This window comes from Sciurus vulgaris (assembly GCF_902686455.1).
Source record: "Sciurus vulgaris genome assembly, chromosome: 2".
Taxonomy (NCBI): Eukaryota; Metazoa; Chordata; class Mammalia; order Rodentia; family Sciuridae; genus Sciurus; species Sciurus vulgaris.
The window spans coordinates 14697338-14714246 of NC_136462.1; the positions used below are offsets into that span (position 1 = coordinate 14697338).

Below are 16909 nucleotides of genomic sequence, written 5' to 3' on the forward strand. Positions count from 1 at the left end.
ACAACAGAAAACCCAATAGGCCCAAGGAGCAGGGGTAAAATGAGCTACAATTAAGAAAGAATTCAACAAGACGAAAGAAAGGCAAATAGAAAATCCAAGGGAGGACAACATTATACAGTGAAAGGAAAAGTAATCCTCATAAAGTTTCCCTGTTTGGAGAAGAATACTCACAGTCACAGAGCTATAAATGCTGCTTAAGTAGTTTCTCTATCTTGCTCTCTCTCTCTCTCTCTCTCTCTCTCTCTCTCTCTCTCTCTCTCTCTCAAGGATCAGTCTGTGGAAGAGTTAATTATGGCTGACAGCAGAACGTAAATGTCCTTATTCTGAAAATTCCATGGGACAGAAGTTGAGAGAGGATCTGGAGGAAGAGAAGGATGCTGCCACCTCACCTTCATCTTAAAAAGTAAGGAATCAAGAGATCCTCACCTGAGTTGATAGAATGAGAAATGAAGGTATATGTACATCAGTGTCACAAAGGTAACCTTCAGAGAAACAAAGAAGTCACGTAACTATAAAAAGAGGAGTTGCCAGTGCAAATGAGCTCAATCCTCATTTACCATGGGAGAAGGAATATAGACAAGGCATAAGATTAATCAATAAATAGCAATAGAAGCATATTGTTTAAAGATATAAAGATTGAAGGATATGAAAAATAATGTCCCCGGAGAAAAGGAGGACAGTAAGACACCGGAGGGAGGAGGGGAAGGCCAACAAGGGGCTCTGGGCTCTCGGCTTTCATCCCAGTAACAGGGTTTCAAGTTTTTACAACTGTTTTCCTGAGTTTTTAACCTGCACAACTAGTTTCCTGACTGCCCAACCAGCACATCCTCAGTCTCTAATGATTAAGTCACACCAAACATTCTGCTATGATTAACTCTCATTTAAGTCCTATAAAAAACAGACCCCTCTTGTAACCAGTTGCCATCAGCTTGCTGATTCGTCGAAGTCTGCTCCCATTTCGGTTAGTTTTGCTTACAGTGATAACATAAGAAATATCTAAGAGTTAACCTGACTGCTTCTGAGGAACAGGATGAGGTGCAGCAGGTCTTTCAGTGTCTGTCCACTGGCCTCCAGTGATGGTTATGTTCGTGATGATTCCATTTCTATATGTCTGGTCTGGATAAAAAAGACTTATTATATATTTTAGTTTTCTACTTCTGTGTAACAAATGACCACAACTGAGCATCTTAAAACAACACTCACTTATAATTCCCAGTTCTGTGGTTAGGACTCCTTACCAGCTTAGGCTCTGGCTGAAATCAAGGTGGGTGGCAGGCTTGGCTCTTACCTGAAGGCTCTGGAGGAGAACCCATCCCGGGCGCATTCAGGTGTTTGGGTGAATTCAGGTGCTCGCTGCTGTTGGGCTGAGGTCCTTGTCTTGCTAACTGTTGGCAAGGGGCTCTTGGAGCAGCACTCAGGGCCCTTCTGTGTGGCCCCTTCCATCTTGAATGTTTGTGCTTCAGATCTCTGGGACTTTCGTTTCTGCAATCAACTGGAGACAACTCTTAACCGTCGTGATAAAGTTAAGGCCACTCAGAAAATCTCCCAATCTTCAAGTCAAATAATTAGCAACTTCAATTATGTCCAAAATTATTCTTGCCACACAACGGAAGAATAACACCTGAGGACAAAGCTAATGAGGGCCATCTTATTCTACCACATTACTCAAGAAAAATGACTCTTATTTTTATATAGGGCGCATTTTAATATAAAAGCAGCATAGAAAAGTACAAAAAGGAAGTTGTTTTAACTGACAACGTGGTCAACATCTGAATGGATCCCAGCGCACAGAACAGGGTAGGAGGATCAGTCTAGGACGGTGGGGTTTTATTCTGCAAATTATTTTTAAGAAAAATTAAGTTTAATGGTACATTAAGAAAAAGAAACTGAAGGAAAATGGAATCACTGAATCTTAGTTAAATGAGTCTTATGCCACCAAAAATTCTTAAAATATCTCCTTTAAAGAAAAAATACTATCAAGAAGTTGGAATCATGTTTGCTTTAAAAAGTTGCTTGCCCTTCCTTCCTCCCTTCCTTCCTTTCTCTGTCTTTTTTCAGTACCAGGGATTGAACCCAGGGGCACTTAACCAGAGAGTCACATCCCCAGCCCTTTTTATATTTTATTTAGAGACAGGGTCTTACAACTCACTAAGTTGCTGAGCCTGGTTTTGAACCTGCAATCCTCCTGCCTCAGCCTCCTCAGCTGTTGTGATTCCAGGTGTGCACCACTGAGCCTGGCTTATGCATTTAATTTTTAAGAGTGGACTATTTCCCACCAGTAAAGATGGGTAAATGTATAAGCTTAGAAGTCCTTCTGCTGCCCTTTCTCCTCACTTCTCAATTTTTGTTTGGTATATAATTATTCTTACAGTCTAAGAGCTTTTAATGTGTACATGTTATTTTCTAAACCACAAATCCCATAGCTCTTTAGTCCTCAGTCTATATTTAAAACAAATCAAAACCCACTTTCAGTATTTTCTTGGAATCTTCCTTCCTTCTCATGATTTCTGTATTCTGGTTCATGTCTTGGTTGGCTGATTTCAGATAAAGAACTTTCCCCAGGCACGAGAAACCCTGAGTTCATTCATGCTCACACAGGCCTGTCAACACCCTTTATGCTTCAGGAACGACCGGGCACAACAGTCGTGAGCCACACCTTGCTCACCGGGCACTGCTTTCACCCGCTGCCTCCAGTCTCACTTAGGTCTCACTTAGGTCTCTTCTACTGATCTGTTCTAAGGCTTCTTCAGGAATCCCAATGCAGATGCATATTGGATCACGTTGTTTATCCTCCTTAACTACCGACTTTTGTGATTGTTTTTATTTCTGTGTTTTTTTTCCATACTGTTCCATTGCATTTTCATTTGTGTTTATTCTGGTTTCGGTTGAATCTAAAGTGGTTTCCTCTTTCTTGAGTTCTGACATTTGTTTTTTTTTTTTTTTTTTTTTTTCTCTTTCGTTGTTCTAGAATTCCTTATTTGTACCCCTGAATTTCCTATCTCCTCTTTTTTTTTTTTTTTTAACTTCAGAAAGAGATAGCTCTGTAATTTCTCTAATGCAATGGAGAATTATATGTTAAATAGCACAGGAAAAGTAGAAGGCAATAGCAGCTTTACTTTGGTGTACTTCCAACTGTTTCTCTCCATGAGAGAATGTCTCAGATTCTCAACACTGATGCTGGGGGGTCACCTGAGTCCCTAGCAAAGCTCCAGGCTCTCTGGGTTCTGGTCTAGCAATGGCCTCACCCTGAAATCTCCAGAAGAGCTTGGCTTGGGGACCAAGCCACAGATCACAGAAATAAATAACTGCCAGTCTGGTTTCTTCCTGATTTTGATCTTCCCTGTTATCATATGGGTTCTTTACAGAAACACTACCTATTTCTCTTGTGAAGCCCTTGGAGCTTGTTTTTCAAATCTAAACTAAGTCATTTGAGTATCATGTACACAATTTTTGCCTTATCCACATATCACCCCTATTAAAATCCATATTCTTTATATCAACTTTCAATTTTCATTTATGTGAAAAGGAAGTGCATTCCTATCATAAATGGAAAATCAGTAACACTTGCCATAAATAGCGTTAAAATAAGTGCAATGAATACAAAACAATAGAATGTTCTAGCTAGATATGTTGTCTGCTGGGAGTGAAGTCTGAGGTCTATATTTTTCTTGCTAGAAATATAGATCTGTACAAATTTGAGAAAAGTTAAATGTTATTGGCATCAAACAGACTTTCCTCTTGATAAAATCAAACTGAAGGACTGCTAAACTAAAAGGAATCAGTTTTTTATTGTTACTTAATATAGCTAATCAACTGTCCAGGTACCACCTAGTCTTGTGGCATACAAGCCCCCTTGGGAAACACCACCCCAAACCAAGGATCAATGATTTGGTTCCTTACGACTGTGATACTAACATCTAAGGAGATACATTTCCTGCTCAAGCCTATCAGCAGTGCATGTCAGTTCTTGGCATTTTACTAGTTTTACTGTATCTGGTAGGCATAGTTCATGGTTTGTGGTTTGAGGTTCTGAGAGTTTCCTTGTTTCATTAAAAATGAGGCTTTTCTTTTTTGCTTTGCTTTTTTGTGTTGCTTCTGAAGACTTCAAAGGAGGGAAAAGGAAGGGAGTGAAGCTTTTGCTGCCCCTCCCTGGGTATGGGCATATGCTCCTCTCTTTGGCCTCTTGCAGGTTCACAGAGGTGGAGCCAGTTCTCACACTGGAGTCTCCTGATTCAAACATAGTGCTCACGAACTGCTACCTTTGGAAGGTTTCCAAGGCTTGCAGGTACTCTGGGCACCAGAAGGAAGAGTGAGGGGACTGCTTCCTGGCTGCAGCCTTCACCAGCTTTCCTTCACATCTGTGGAGTCAAGTAGGTGTACCTTCCCAACATCTTGACGCCAGCGTGGTGGCAACATGCAAACTTGCAGTGGATGGATGTCTTCACCAAGTGTGAACTTGACGCCCCTTAACTGTGTTGGTCTCCATATGCTGCAGCAAGTCCCTTAAACTTACTGGATCCATTTCACCCAGTGAGGGATCTGACAGGGTCAAAACAGTATCAAGACATTGATAACGTAGTGTTTGAGTTTTTGAAAGATGCTTTCTCGTCTGAGAGTACACTGAGTCCTCTCACAGAGCTACTTGCAGCGGGAGGGGATGGTGTGCTGGGCCGCTAGCGTTTCCCAGTTCTTGGGCATCCAAAGGCGAGGGGCTCACATTGCCTGAAAGATGAGATTTCTCAAGTCCTAGTGGCTCACAGCCACCCAGGCCTCTCGCGCTCTGCTCAGCCCCAACCCCAAAGAAGGGGCTGCAGTCAGGGATCAGCAAGGCTACACAGAATGGTGCCAAAGTCACAGACCCACAACCCAGGGGGCTGAGCAGGGACCCACACTCTGACACAAGCTAGAGAAGTCGGTTTCTGAGGGGAACAAACAGATTTCCAGTTTTGTTTTTTCCCCTTTTCCTCTGTTATGCTTCTCAGTCTTAGCAGAAACCTGATTTTCCCCTGAACCACTTCCTTTTCCCAGCCCTGTTCCATCTATGTGTCCATTTCTCAGGCTGGAGGGAGCAAGTGATGTCTTCCTCAATCCCAGGTGGCACATCCAAACCTTGGTTCACTGTCTCATCCCCTGTCAAGGACGTTTTCCTCCCTTGACTCCACACCATCCCTTCCTGTCGCTCAGTGGTTGAATTGCCACCCAGTCATTTTATTTGGTCTCTGATTTATAATTTTTCTTCCTACTTATTTAGCACTGTCACTACCTGTGATAGATTGCTGTTTCTTCAAAATTCCAACTGGCTCTTATTTACTGTGCTCTAACGCCTGCACAACAGAGTTGGGCATTATAAACTTGGTTGTGCAATACACTCAGTTGGGAGTTAAAAAAAAAAATACCAAAGTCTAGGCCCCACCCCAGGTCAATTAAATCACACTTTCCCTTTCTTTTCTTCTCTCGCCCCTACCCCTTTCACATGCCAGGTGGGAATTCCATGCACAGCTGAAGCTGGAAACTCATCTCTGCTAGTTTCAGCTTCTGGCCTCCATTTTTCTCCCAGCTTAGCCGTTCACCTTTAGCTTAAATGCCTGCTCAGTTCATGTGGGCCTCAGGGTCATTCATTTCAGCCAGGTTGTTGCCCAGCTGCTAATCTCCAACCCCCAGGGGGAAACATAAGTTGCAAGAGAAAGGCACTTACCAATCCCGGTTCTGACTTTCTAACTTCGCTTTAGCCCCCAGAGGTAGAGACAATTACCCAAGCTGGCTCACTACTCATTTCCCCAGACTGTTTCCACTACCTCGAATCCCTTTCCATCTCCCCATTGCTCAGCACAGTGCTTGCATCTGTGAACAACTCCTCCTATGTATGTGCACACTACTTTTTTTCTGCTTTACTATGCTTATTAAGTTTTGAAACTCTTCTGCAATTTTAAAACTACTTGAAAATAAAAAGCCAAATAAAAAGAGCAAGACCAGGGAACTTCCTGGATCTCTCCAGCTAGAACCTTCTTTACTTTCCTTCTAGGCAAACTCCTTGAAAAAAGATGTCTACACACACCTATCACCCACGGCACCAAGTTGGTAAATTTGTTGGATCTTTCCAGACCCCATCTAAAATGACCTCTCAGGGTATTTGACACAACTGACCACTCCTTACTTTCTACAACACTTTGGGTTTCTGAGATTAAAAAAAAAAAAAAAAAATTCTCCAGGCTTTCCTCCTCCACCCTGGGCTCCACCTTCTCCTTTCAACTTCTCAGTGTTGAAATTCCTTAGGCTTCAGTCCTGGGCTCCTCTTCTCTTCCTGCCTCAGTTTCTCCCCAGGTAATCTCAATCATAACTCTGGCCTCAAATGCCATCTACATGCCCATGATTCCTGAATTTATATCTCTGTCCTAGGTCTGTCTTCAGCGTTCCAGATGCAGACCTCTTCATAATTAATATTGGTAATGGATGTCTCAAAATTCAACTCTTGATATCACTTCTATGTGCTCTTCCTTTAATCTGCCCTTCTCATTGCCGCTTGCCGCCAATCAATGGGACAACGCGTACACTTCAGAAGTTCATGAAGCAGCTTCCCTTTATTCAGAAAACACCCTCAATATATAAGCAGTCTCATGCATATGCAATTGTAACCAGATATGTGCATCCAATCCTATTAAAGGTCAAGCGATCACAGAGCCCAAGCATACGTGTAAGATACATCTGTCCACGCGCTAGGCGGCTGAACTAATTATCATACAGCCAATGGTAAATGCTTCCTGTTTTTCTCAAGGCGCATCCAGCTCACCGTTCGGCTCTCTGCCAGTCGCCATCTTTGGATGCATGTGGAGTAATCCCGGTCCCGGGTCTCGCCCGCCACATCTCATGAAATTGTTCAACCATCTTCTTCCATTCTCTCGGTCACTCATGCTAAAAGTTCTGGTATAATTTTAGATGCCTCCTCTTTCATCATCACCAAATCCAATCCTTCATGAAGTCCAAAACATAGGCCCAGAAACGCAGTTCCTTTTCTCTCCATCTCTACCGCACACATGCTCATCTTTTTCCCAGACTACCTTGAGGGTCTCCTAACTGGTCTCCTGGTATTACTTCTTGCTCCTCCTGTTCAGTCTTCACACACTGACCTTTTGGAAATACCACCCAACTATATTACTCCCATGTTTAAATTCCTTCCATCACTTCCCACAAGATAAGGTCCACACATATTAATAAGACCAATCACACACCTCCTGATCCAGTCTGCCTGTCTCTCTCTTATGTGTTAAAGATCCATTGGCTTTCTCTAAATCTCTGAAATGCAGAATGCTCTTTGCCTGTCTCAGGACATCTCCCTAAAATCATCTTTCCCTCAACAATTCACCTGTAAAATCAGTGGTGTAGGCTAGATGATGCTTTGGGAGCAAGTCATCCTAACATCTCAGAGCTTACACCTGAAAAGACTTATTTATGTCACACAGTCTTGTCACACAGTCTGATGCAGGTCAAGTAGAAACTCAGGAGTTTAGGGCTCTTCTGAATTGTGGCACCCTCACACACAGAATGTGGTCTTTTCGGTTTCTATGTAAATAAAAGAGAGTTTGAGTGATTACCATGGAGTTTTCTGGCTCCACCTGAAAATGGTGTACATAGTGTCTGCGCACACCCCACCAGCCAGATCGTGGTCATATGATCGTAACCTAACTGAAAAAGGAGGCAAAATAGAAAAAGGGGGGGTGGGGAATAAAGCTGAGGGTCTTCCTGTCTGTGCAGGAAGAGGAAATGAGATGGGTGAGCATTCAGGCCCCTTTGTGCCACATCCTGGTTGATCCTCACATCTTTAAAGACTCAGCTTAATTACTATTTCCTTACTAAAAGGTTTCCAGTAACTCCAATCTAAATTAGGCATTCCTGATATATTCTTTGTATTATGCTACAATTTTCCTTTATGGCATGATTACAATGGAAAATTTACCTTTCTTCATGTGATTATTTAATATGTATTTCTGTCCTTAGACTGTAGGCTGTATAAGTGCAAGGACTGGGTCTGTTCTGCTCTCATTGTATCCCTAACAGCTATCACAGAATATGGCATATAACTGGGGTACAAAGTTGTTGAGTGAACAAATAAATGAACAATTGCATACAGTCATTGCCTGGCTCCAAACAGCACACGTAAACAGTCATGGCTTATGAAGTGTGATGTGGTCAATGTTCTGGGAAGGTAAACTCAGGGAGCTGTGACAGCAATCTGCGGGGCCCAAGGTTTCTCTGCATTCTTTTTCACGGTTCTCTTTTTCTGGGGGGAGGGGTACTGAGGATTGAACTCAGGGACCCACAACCCAGCCCTATTTTGTATTTTATTTAGAAACAGGATCTCACTGAGTTGCTTAGTGCCTCACTGTTGCTGAGACTGGCTTTGAACTCATAATCCTCCTGTCTCAGCCTCCCGAGCCGCTGGGATTACTCCATGGCACTCTTATGCAGGAGTCTGTCAACTACGAACTATAGGCCTCACTGCCTGTTTTTTTTGTTGTTGTTGTTTGTTTGTTTTGTTTTTGTTTTTTTATTTTTATATGGCCCATGAGCTAAGAATGCTTTTTAAATTTTTAAATGGTTAAAAATGAACTAAAAGAAGAATAATACACTGGAACATGGTAAAATTACATGAAATTCAAATTTCAATGTCCATAAAAAAGTCTTATCGAAACACAGCCATATGTATGTTTATTTAGTAAACGTGCTTATTTAGTAAACATACATATGACTTTCCAGCTACATTGAGCAGTTATAAATGAGAACATATGACCCACAAAGTTTAAGATATTTGCAGTCTGACTCTTAACAGAAAAGATTTGCTGGCTCCTGATCTAACCAGTGTTTAGTATAAAAGGCCACTTTTATGTGAATTATGTTCAAGTATACATCTTTATGCGTCTCCTTTTCAATTCCCATGTCTGCTACCAGAAATCACACCCCGTTAAGTCTATCCTTGCAACAGTATTCTTTCCCTGCTGTCTCTCTCCTCTTGAAGTCCATTCATTTCACTATAACCAAAGCTAAGTCCCATGAGAACAATTTTGATATCATAACTACTATTTGAGGTTTCCCATTGTGTTCTAAATAAAACCTGCAGTTTGGCATAGTACTGAGGATTTTCCATTACCATACTACCTTGCCATTCCAGCTGTTTCTCTTACATCATACTTCCACCTAGCCTTATCAATCACTTCTCCCACCCTTGCCTTCTCTATGCCAGGTCTACGCTCACAGTTACCCTTTCTGTATGAAATGTCTGCTGCTGGCAGTTGGTTATCTCAAACACCAACTTGCCCTAAAATCTTTCCCAGTCCCTCCTCTGAGAATAATTACTGCCATCTGTGCTTTTCTTTAACGTTTTGTACTGTACGATTGTTTTATTTCAAATTCAGCGTTATGATTTCCTGTGTATATTCACAAATTGTCGGTTTCTCACGTTCTATTGAAAGTTGCTTAGGGGCAGGAATTGTACTCTATTAATCTCTGTGTCCTTTTGGCGCCCTGGAAGACTCGGTAAAATTGAAAAAAAATTTTTTTTCAAAATTTCTCAAGGGGAACTGGACTATAAATTTTTGTACCAAGAACCACCTTTATTTAAGTATAAAGTTCGCTTAACTTGTTTAGGGTTCACTAGAATGAGAAACACCTTTGTACACGCCTTCCTCCAGGCAGTCACACACCTGCGGCTTGCAGTCTGGGACCCTTTGATGTGTCCTGCAAACACGTGGATGACAACCGATTTCCCCACGTTCCTCCTCTGTCCACGGTGATTGGCGGACCATAAGCTTCAATCATCCCTCCCCGCCTCTTAGAGCAGCAGCCAATCACAGACCCCGAGAGGCTCCTGACTACTAGACACTGTTTACTAACAGATCGAGGCTGGGGAATAAGGGGTGTGACTGTTCGAGGCAGGTCAGGGAAGGGAAGGTGTTGGCTGCGCGTGCGCACCAAGGAAGTGGGCGGGGCAGATCCTAGGGTCTTGCCAATCCGAGTGGCCGCGCTTCTCCCTCTCCTGCCTCCCCGCCAAGCAACAACAATTCGCGGAGTGAGGCGGGGCGTCTCGTGAAACGTCAGAGCAGATTGCCCAATGGAAGCCGGCGCCGGCAGACGCGCGCGCCGTGCGCCCAATAAGCGATGACGGCTCGAATGGCTCCTGTATCTTGTTGGCTGTGGGCGGAGCGGCCTGGAGGAGGAGGCGGTGGAGCAGGGGGCGGCTAGGTTGCGCGGTACTAGCGGTGCCCGCCGAAGGGGGAGGAGGCGGAGGAGCGAGCCGTGCGGCCAGAGCGGGAAAGACTCGTCCTTGCGTCCGAGTTGTGCAGCCGCCTCACCCCGGCTCCTGGGGCTGCAGCAAGGGCTGTGCGGGGACGGGCGTCCGCTGTCTCCCGGGTTTCCCTCGGAGCGACCCGCGGGATCGGAAAAAGGAGAAGATGGAGGAGGGCGGCAGCGGCGGCGCCGCGGCGGGCACCAGCGGGGACGGCGGCGACGGCGGCGAGCAGCTCCTAACTGTCAAGCACGAGCTGCGGACCGGTGAGCGACCCCGCCCTCTGCCGGCCGGGCCCGGCGCGGGGGCGCGCCCTGGGCTCCGGCGGGGCCCTGCGCGGGCTGGGGGCGCGGGCCGGGGGCGGGACTGGTCGGCGGGGCGGGAGCCGGGGGTCCCGGGACGTCCCGGGAGGTGGGCGCGCGCCCGGGAGAGGCGGCCGAAAGTTTTCCCGAGCTCGGAAGGCGGCGGCGGGCGCGGGGCGGCGGGGCCCTGGAGGCTGTGGACCGCTGCCTGCGGCGCTGGTCTCCGAGGATGCCTTCGCGCCCCCCTTCCCGCTCAGGTGACACATCTGTCACTGCATCCTGCCTAGGACGAAAGGTGCGCCTTCCCCAGCGCGAGGTGAGTGGCGCCTGGGTTTGGAGCGTGACTCACTTCTCCACTCTCCGCTCCCCTTGAGGGGGTCCCGGCGGGGATTAGGAACCGTCCGGAGGGCTGTGGTCCTGACACATCGCCGAGGGTGTCTCCCGCTTTAGCGAGTCTAGACAGGGGCGATAAAGAGGCTTCGCCGGCTCCTGGGATTGAGTGCTTTTATTTGCAATTGTCATGAAATACTATACTTGGCCTTGAGTTTCAAAGGTCTCTTGAGATGCAGGCTCTGTAAAGCTCTAGGTGAAAGGGACCAAGGAGCAGCCTTTGAGCCCACATTCTAATGTTTGGGCTCACTAGAGTTGTTCTGAGCTTTATACTTGTTAAATTACTTTTTCATCGTGTGAGTCCGGATTTATAATTTTGGAAAATGCTTATCTGGACCAATCAGTACAGTTTGGGTACAATTGTATTTCTAGAGCTCAGTCTCCTATTGGAGATGCGTTTTCATTTCTGAAGAGAGAACATATTTTTAAGAGTCGTTGGTTATTATGAATACATGTCATTGTGAGCATGTAGGGTTTTGACACTGCTTCTTTGTCATATTGAAATATTCTTTTATTATGTAGACACAAAGCTTTAATGGTAGTTTTCAGGTGTACACCTAATACACCTTGTTTTTGCTTTGAACAGATCATAAAGTTGGCCCTGTTGGACAATTCTTTTAGTTTTTGTTTTTTTTTTCTGGTGAGATTGCTGATTAGTATTCCATTGGATGCCATTGGGTCACTTGATATAAAAGAGATGTCAAATTTATTTTCTTAATTCAACGTTTTTAAACATTGTGGTTTTGGACCTTGTCAATCTGTTAAATATCTTGAACCAGTCACCCTATAATATTTTTGAGTTCCTAACATAACCTTTATAGGTTCTGTTGACTTGATTTTTCTCTTTTGATTTTATGGACAACCGAGGTTTTGAAAGGGCTATTAGGTCATTTACTCAGTTTATGTTGTATTAATATCTGATTTGTGCTAGACTCAGTGTCTAGAACTTTCTGTGTGAAGATTTAGACTTTTTCCTTATCTTACATAATAATTCACTGCTTTATATGTGCAGAACCATACAATACAGCAAAAACTACTTGGAGTCTTGTGCTCCTCATCCAGTGACCATGATGCAACAAGCAGCTTTTTGCTCTACGACTAAGGAGCAACCTGCTTGTTATTAGTAGTCAACCAACTGCTCAGTTTCTGAATTTTGCAAACAATGCTAGTTTTGTAGAAAACAATGAGTACTGCTTGATTTCTCTTTCTCTACTAACTGTGAATCATCAGCAAGTTTGCATTTTAGAAATTTTTTCTGATGGATGATGAGATTATACTGAATTCATTAGTGTTGTTAACTGTCAAAGGAAATGAGCAGTCATTTTGATTTATTACTGAACACTGGAACAACTGACCGGACATAGTGGTCAAAACCACTGTTAAAATATAACTTGAAAGAGTCACTCATCTTGAGCCAACTGTGCTCCTCTTAGCACATGATGCTATAATAGGCACCAAAGTAATTTGATCTGATGTAGTCCCTTCTCAAATTGCGGTCAAGCGTATAGTCATATCTGGTTGTTGATGATTACCTTTTTGTGCAAAACACTATATTGTATGCTTTAGGATAGATTAAAAAAATCAATAAAAGTCAGTGTAAGGGCATGGGAATTGCTCCAGTTGTGTAGACTGAATAGCTAGCATTCCTGGACATGGAGTTGGAAGACATAATAAATCCCAGCTCTGCCACTTACTAGCTGTATAGACTTGGGCAAGTCACTTCACTATTTCAGTCTCACTTCTTTCATCTACAAAATGAGAGAACTGAATGAGACTTAGTGGACACTCAGAAAATGTGGGTTGAATGTAAACCTAGAAATCACTCCACAACAATATCTTATTGTAAGGTGTGTGGATTAATTCAGTGTATACTGGAAAGCAAATCATTTGATGATTAGCCTGTGTCACATTGCCTAGTTGTTATCTTTTTCTGTATTTCTTTTTCTCAAAGAGAGCATACGGGAATCCTTGTGATCCCTGATGCTAATGGCCTGTGCGAATCTCTTCAGTAACATTTCACAACAGTCCTATAATAATTCATTTACTTATATGCATTAGACGGTAAGATCCTGAAGTAAGACACCACGTCCTTTGTCTATTTGTAGCTCCTGGCATATTGTAGTTACTCATTTGTTGAATGAACGAATGATGGATGAAAATAAAGAACAAGTCTAATAGTGTATTGTATTCCCAGTGCCTTGCAGATGTTAGGTGGTTGATAAATTATGACAGTGACAATAAAAACTAAAGAATGTGGAGTATTGAGTTAAACATCAATTTCTTGAGCATTTTCTGTCTTCCAGCCTAGATAGTATCAGAACCAAAAATGGCTAAGAAAATGTTCTGCCCTTTGGCAGTAAGGGAAAAGGCTGTATAGAAGAGCAATTAGGATATATTGTCATAAGTATAATAATAGAGGGATATGTAAAGTTGCAAAGAGCGATTGAGACTTTTATCTTTTAAACAGTCAGAACTGTTGGATTGTCCTACCATTTACGCAATAAGTATTTTATTGCTTATTATGTACTGGATGCTGTTTTAGATGCTAGAGTTACAAGACATATGTGGTCTCCCCACTGGAAGGACATCAGCTGCATCAGGCATCACTGGAATCAGAGATGTAGATTGCCTGCCCTCTCTTGAATCTCTGCTCACGTGTATATGATAGTTGCATCCTTCTGTATGGTTGTCCAACTTCTCCCACATGGGAAAGATCATGCTGCCCACAGTTCCCAAGTTTTACATCTTAAAGCTTCAGGGACTAGAAAGACACTGGCCCTTTTTAAAGCTTCAGTTATAAAAGTCTCAGGGAAGGAGAGTATTGTCTTGGCCTTGGTCAGGTGTTCACATTTGGTTCTTTGAACTAAGGTCAGGGGAAGAGATCATGTTCTGCTAAGGTAATAGTGACTATGGCAGACATGGATGGGTAAACTACACTCTGAAGAGAAAGAATTGGTGGGCAGACCTTTCCTTAGGAGAGACAGCCTTAACACTCAGAAGAGGGTTGACAAGAGGGTTGTCTATTGTGGTATAATGAATTGCTACATTTTCTAAAGGCTTGGAGTAACATGATTTCTTTGGGTCAGGAGTTTGAGAGTTGCCTAGCTTGGTGGTTCTGACCAGGAGGTTACTGTCACTGTGTTGGCCAGGACTGCATTCACCTGAAGACTTCTCTGGGGCTGATTGTTCCCTTCTAAGAGGGCTCACTCACTTGTTTTTGGCAGGATTCTTCAATTCCTTGACACGTGGACCTCTCCATAGAGTGGCTTGAGTGTTCTTATGACATGGCAACTAGTTTCTCCCAGAACAAGCCATCCAAGAGGGGAAGAGCAAGGTGAAAGCCACAATGTCTTTTTTGTTAAACGGCTCTATTGGGATGTCGTCTATATACCATGCAACTCTCTTGTTTTAAATGTATAATTCAGTGGATTTTAGTAAAGTTAGAAATATACAGTGATTGCTACAATCTGATTTTAGAACATTTCCATTACCTTAAAAAGAAACCTCATGCCTGTCACTCTACATTCCCACTACCCAGCCCCAGCCTCACGCAACATACTTATCTATTTTGTGTTTTTATATGTTTGCCTGTTATGAATTTTATCATAGTAGAATTATACAATTGTGGTCTTTTGTAACTAGCTTCTTTTGCTAAACATTGTATCTTCAAGATTCATCCACATTTTATTGACAAATTGTATTTTATTATATTAGATGTACCTTATTTTTAAATCCATTCCTCAGTTAATTGACATTTGGGTTGTTTCACCTTTTGGCTATGTATATAACGTTGCTATTCACATTTGTAGACAAACTTTTGTGTGGACCTGTATCTTTATTTCTCCTGTGTATTACCAACAGAAGAGAAATGAAGGATCACATGAAGACTGGGTTGAACTCTGTAAGAAACTGCCACAATAGTTTTCCAAAGTGACTGTTCCATTTTATGTCCCCTCCAGCAATGCATGAAGGCCTCAGTTTCTCCATAGCCCAGTCAATGTTTATTATCATCTGTTTGCTTTTTGCCATTGTAGGAGGAGTGAAGTAGTATTTCATTATGGTTTTGATTTTCATTTTTCTAATGATGTGGTACATCTTTTCATGCATTTACTGGCCATTTGTATATTTTTGGAGAAATGTTTATTCCAATCCTTTGCTCATTTTTTAATTGACTGATTTGTCTTTATTATTGAGATTTCTTTATTCTAGATGCAAGTACCTTGTCAGATATGAGGGCAAATATTTTCTTTCATAAAGTAAGTTGCCTTTTCATTTTTTGATGGTGTCCTGAGAAGTTTGAAAGTCTTAATTTTAATGAAATCTATTTTTTCTGTGTTTAAAAAATCATTATCTAATTCAAGGTCATGAGAACTTGTGCTTCTGTTTTCTTCTCAGAGTTTTTTGATTTTAGCTCTTTTATGATTTTGGATCTGTGAATTAGAGCCATGCTGAATCTTGAGTAAACTGCTGTGTATGGTGTGAGGTAATGATCCAGTTCATTGTTTTGGAAGTGGATATCCAGTTGTCACATCACCATTTGTGGAAGACTGTTTTTCTTCCATTTAATTGTATTGGCACCATTGTTGAAAATTAATCGATAGATATATGGTTTGTTGATTTTAGATTCTCAATTCTGTTCTGTTGATCTGTGTGTCCCTCTTTAAGCAAGGACCACACTAGTGTGTCTTATAAAGTGTGTTTGGGAATGGGTGAAGTTCTGACAGGGTTTGCATTGAACTCACAGATCAGTTTTGAGAATATTGTTGTCTTAAGTTTTCTGATCATTGCACTTGAATATCATTTATTAAGGTCTTCTTTCATGTCTTTCAACAATGTTCTGTAGTTTTCAGAGAGTTTGTACTATTTTATTAAATTTATTCCCAAGTGATACTATTGTAAAAGAAATTATTTTCTAAATTTCTTTTTTGGATTGTTCTTTGCAAATGTCTAGAGATCCTTGTGTCCTGCAACCTTGCTGAACGAATTTATTAACTTTAGTAGTTTTTCAGTGGGTGCCTTAGGATCGTTTTTTAAATTTATGAGATCATGTCATCTGGGAGTAGAGGTTGTTCCACTTCTTCCTTTCTAATCTGGATGCTTTCTGCTTAGTTTTCTTGTTTAGTTGCCCTTGCCAACACCTTAAGAACAGACATCCTTGTCTTATTCCTGACCCTGAGGAAGCACTAGTCTTCCATCACCAAGTGTGAGGCTAGCTGTGGGATTTTTCCATAGATGCTGTTTATCAGATTGAGAAAGTTTCCTTCTATTTCCAGTTTGTTGGTGTTTTGTCATGAAAGGGTTTTGGACTTTATCAGATGCACCTATTGAGATGATCATGTGGTTTTATATTTTTTTGTTCTGTTGGTGTGATTTATTATATGAATTGATTTTTGAATGTTAAGCTAACCTTGAATTCCTGGGATAAATTCTTTGTGGTCCTGGTATGTAATCCTTTTTATATTTCTGCTAGCACGTTGTTGAGAATTTATGTATCTATATTCATAAAAGATACTTGTCTCTAATTTTCTTTCCTTCCCCTTGCCCCACCCCTTCCTTCTCCTTACTGTTTGGTTTCTGGCATCCATATTTAGTGTCTTTTAACAGAAGTCCAAAAGTTGGACCAAAGTTCTGATTCTGCTTCTAACTTACTGTGGGACCTGGAATAAGTCACTGAGTCTTTCTGAGCTCAGATTTTCTTTTCCATAAAGTAAAGGAGTTAGAGTGAGTGAAAGCTGGTGTTCTAAGGATTTCTATGGAATAGACAAAGGAGCAGTGATCTACTTTTAAGACCATTCTGTTTTATCAAAGAATTCATATAGAATTCCATTGATAAACAACGGTTCCCTGGTGCTTTTTGAGTATGGCTCCATTTATAAGGATTTAATTTGTAGTTAGTTCTTTAGAAATACAGTCATCATGTACAGTGAAAGATATTCACAGA

General features: G+C 42.1%; 1 protein-coding gene across 3 annotated transcripts in view; it reads left to right on the top strand.

Moving 5' to 3' along the window:
- Window positions 1–10212: 10212 nt before the first annotated feature.
- RPS6KA5 (ribosomal protein S6 kinase A5) overlaps window positions 10213–16909 on the top strand; it is a 160741-nt gene continuing 154044 nt past the window's right edge. Inside the window, exon 1 of one of the 3 annotated variants that reach the window (XM_079129551.1) lies at window positions 10213–10542. In XM_079129551.1, the coding sequence (XP_078985677.1) occupies window positions 10443–10542 (100 nt within the window). In that variant the 5' untranslated portion in view covers window positions 10213–10442. Of the gene's footprint in view, window positions 10543–10713; window positions 10895–16909 lie in introns of those variants that run through there. The other 2 variants (XM_079129555.1, XM_079129552.1) reach the window with 2 other exon arrangements.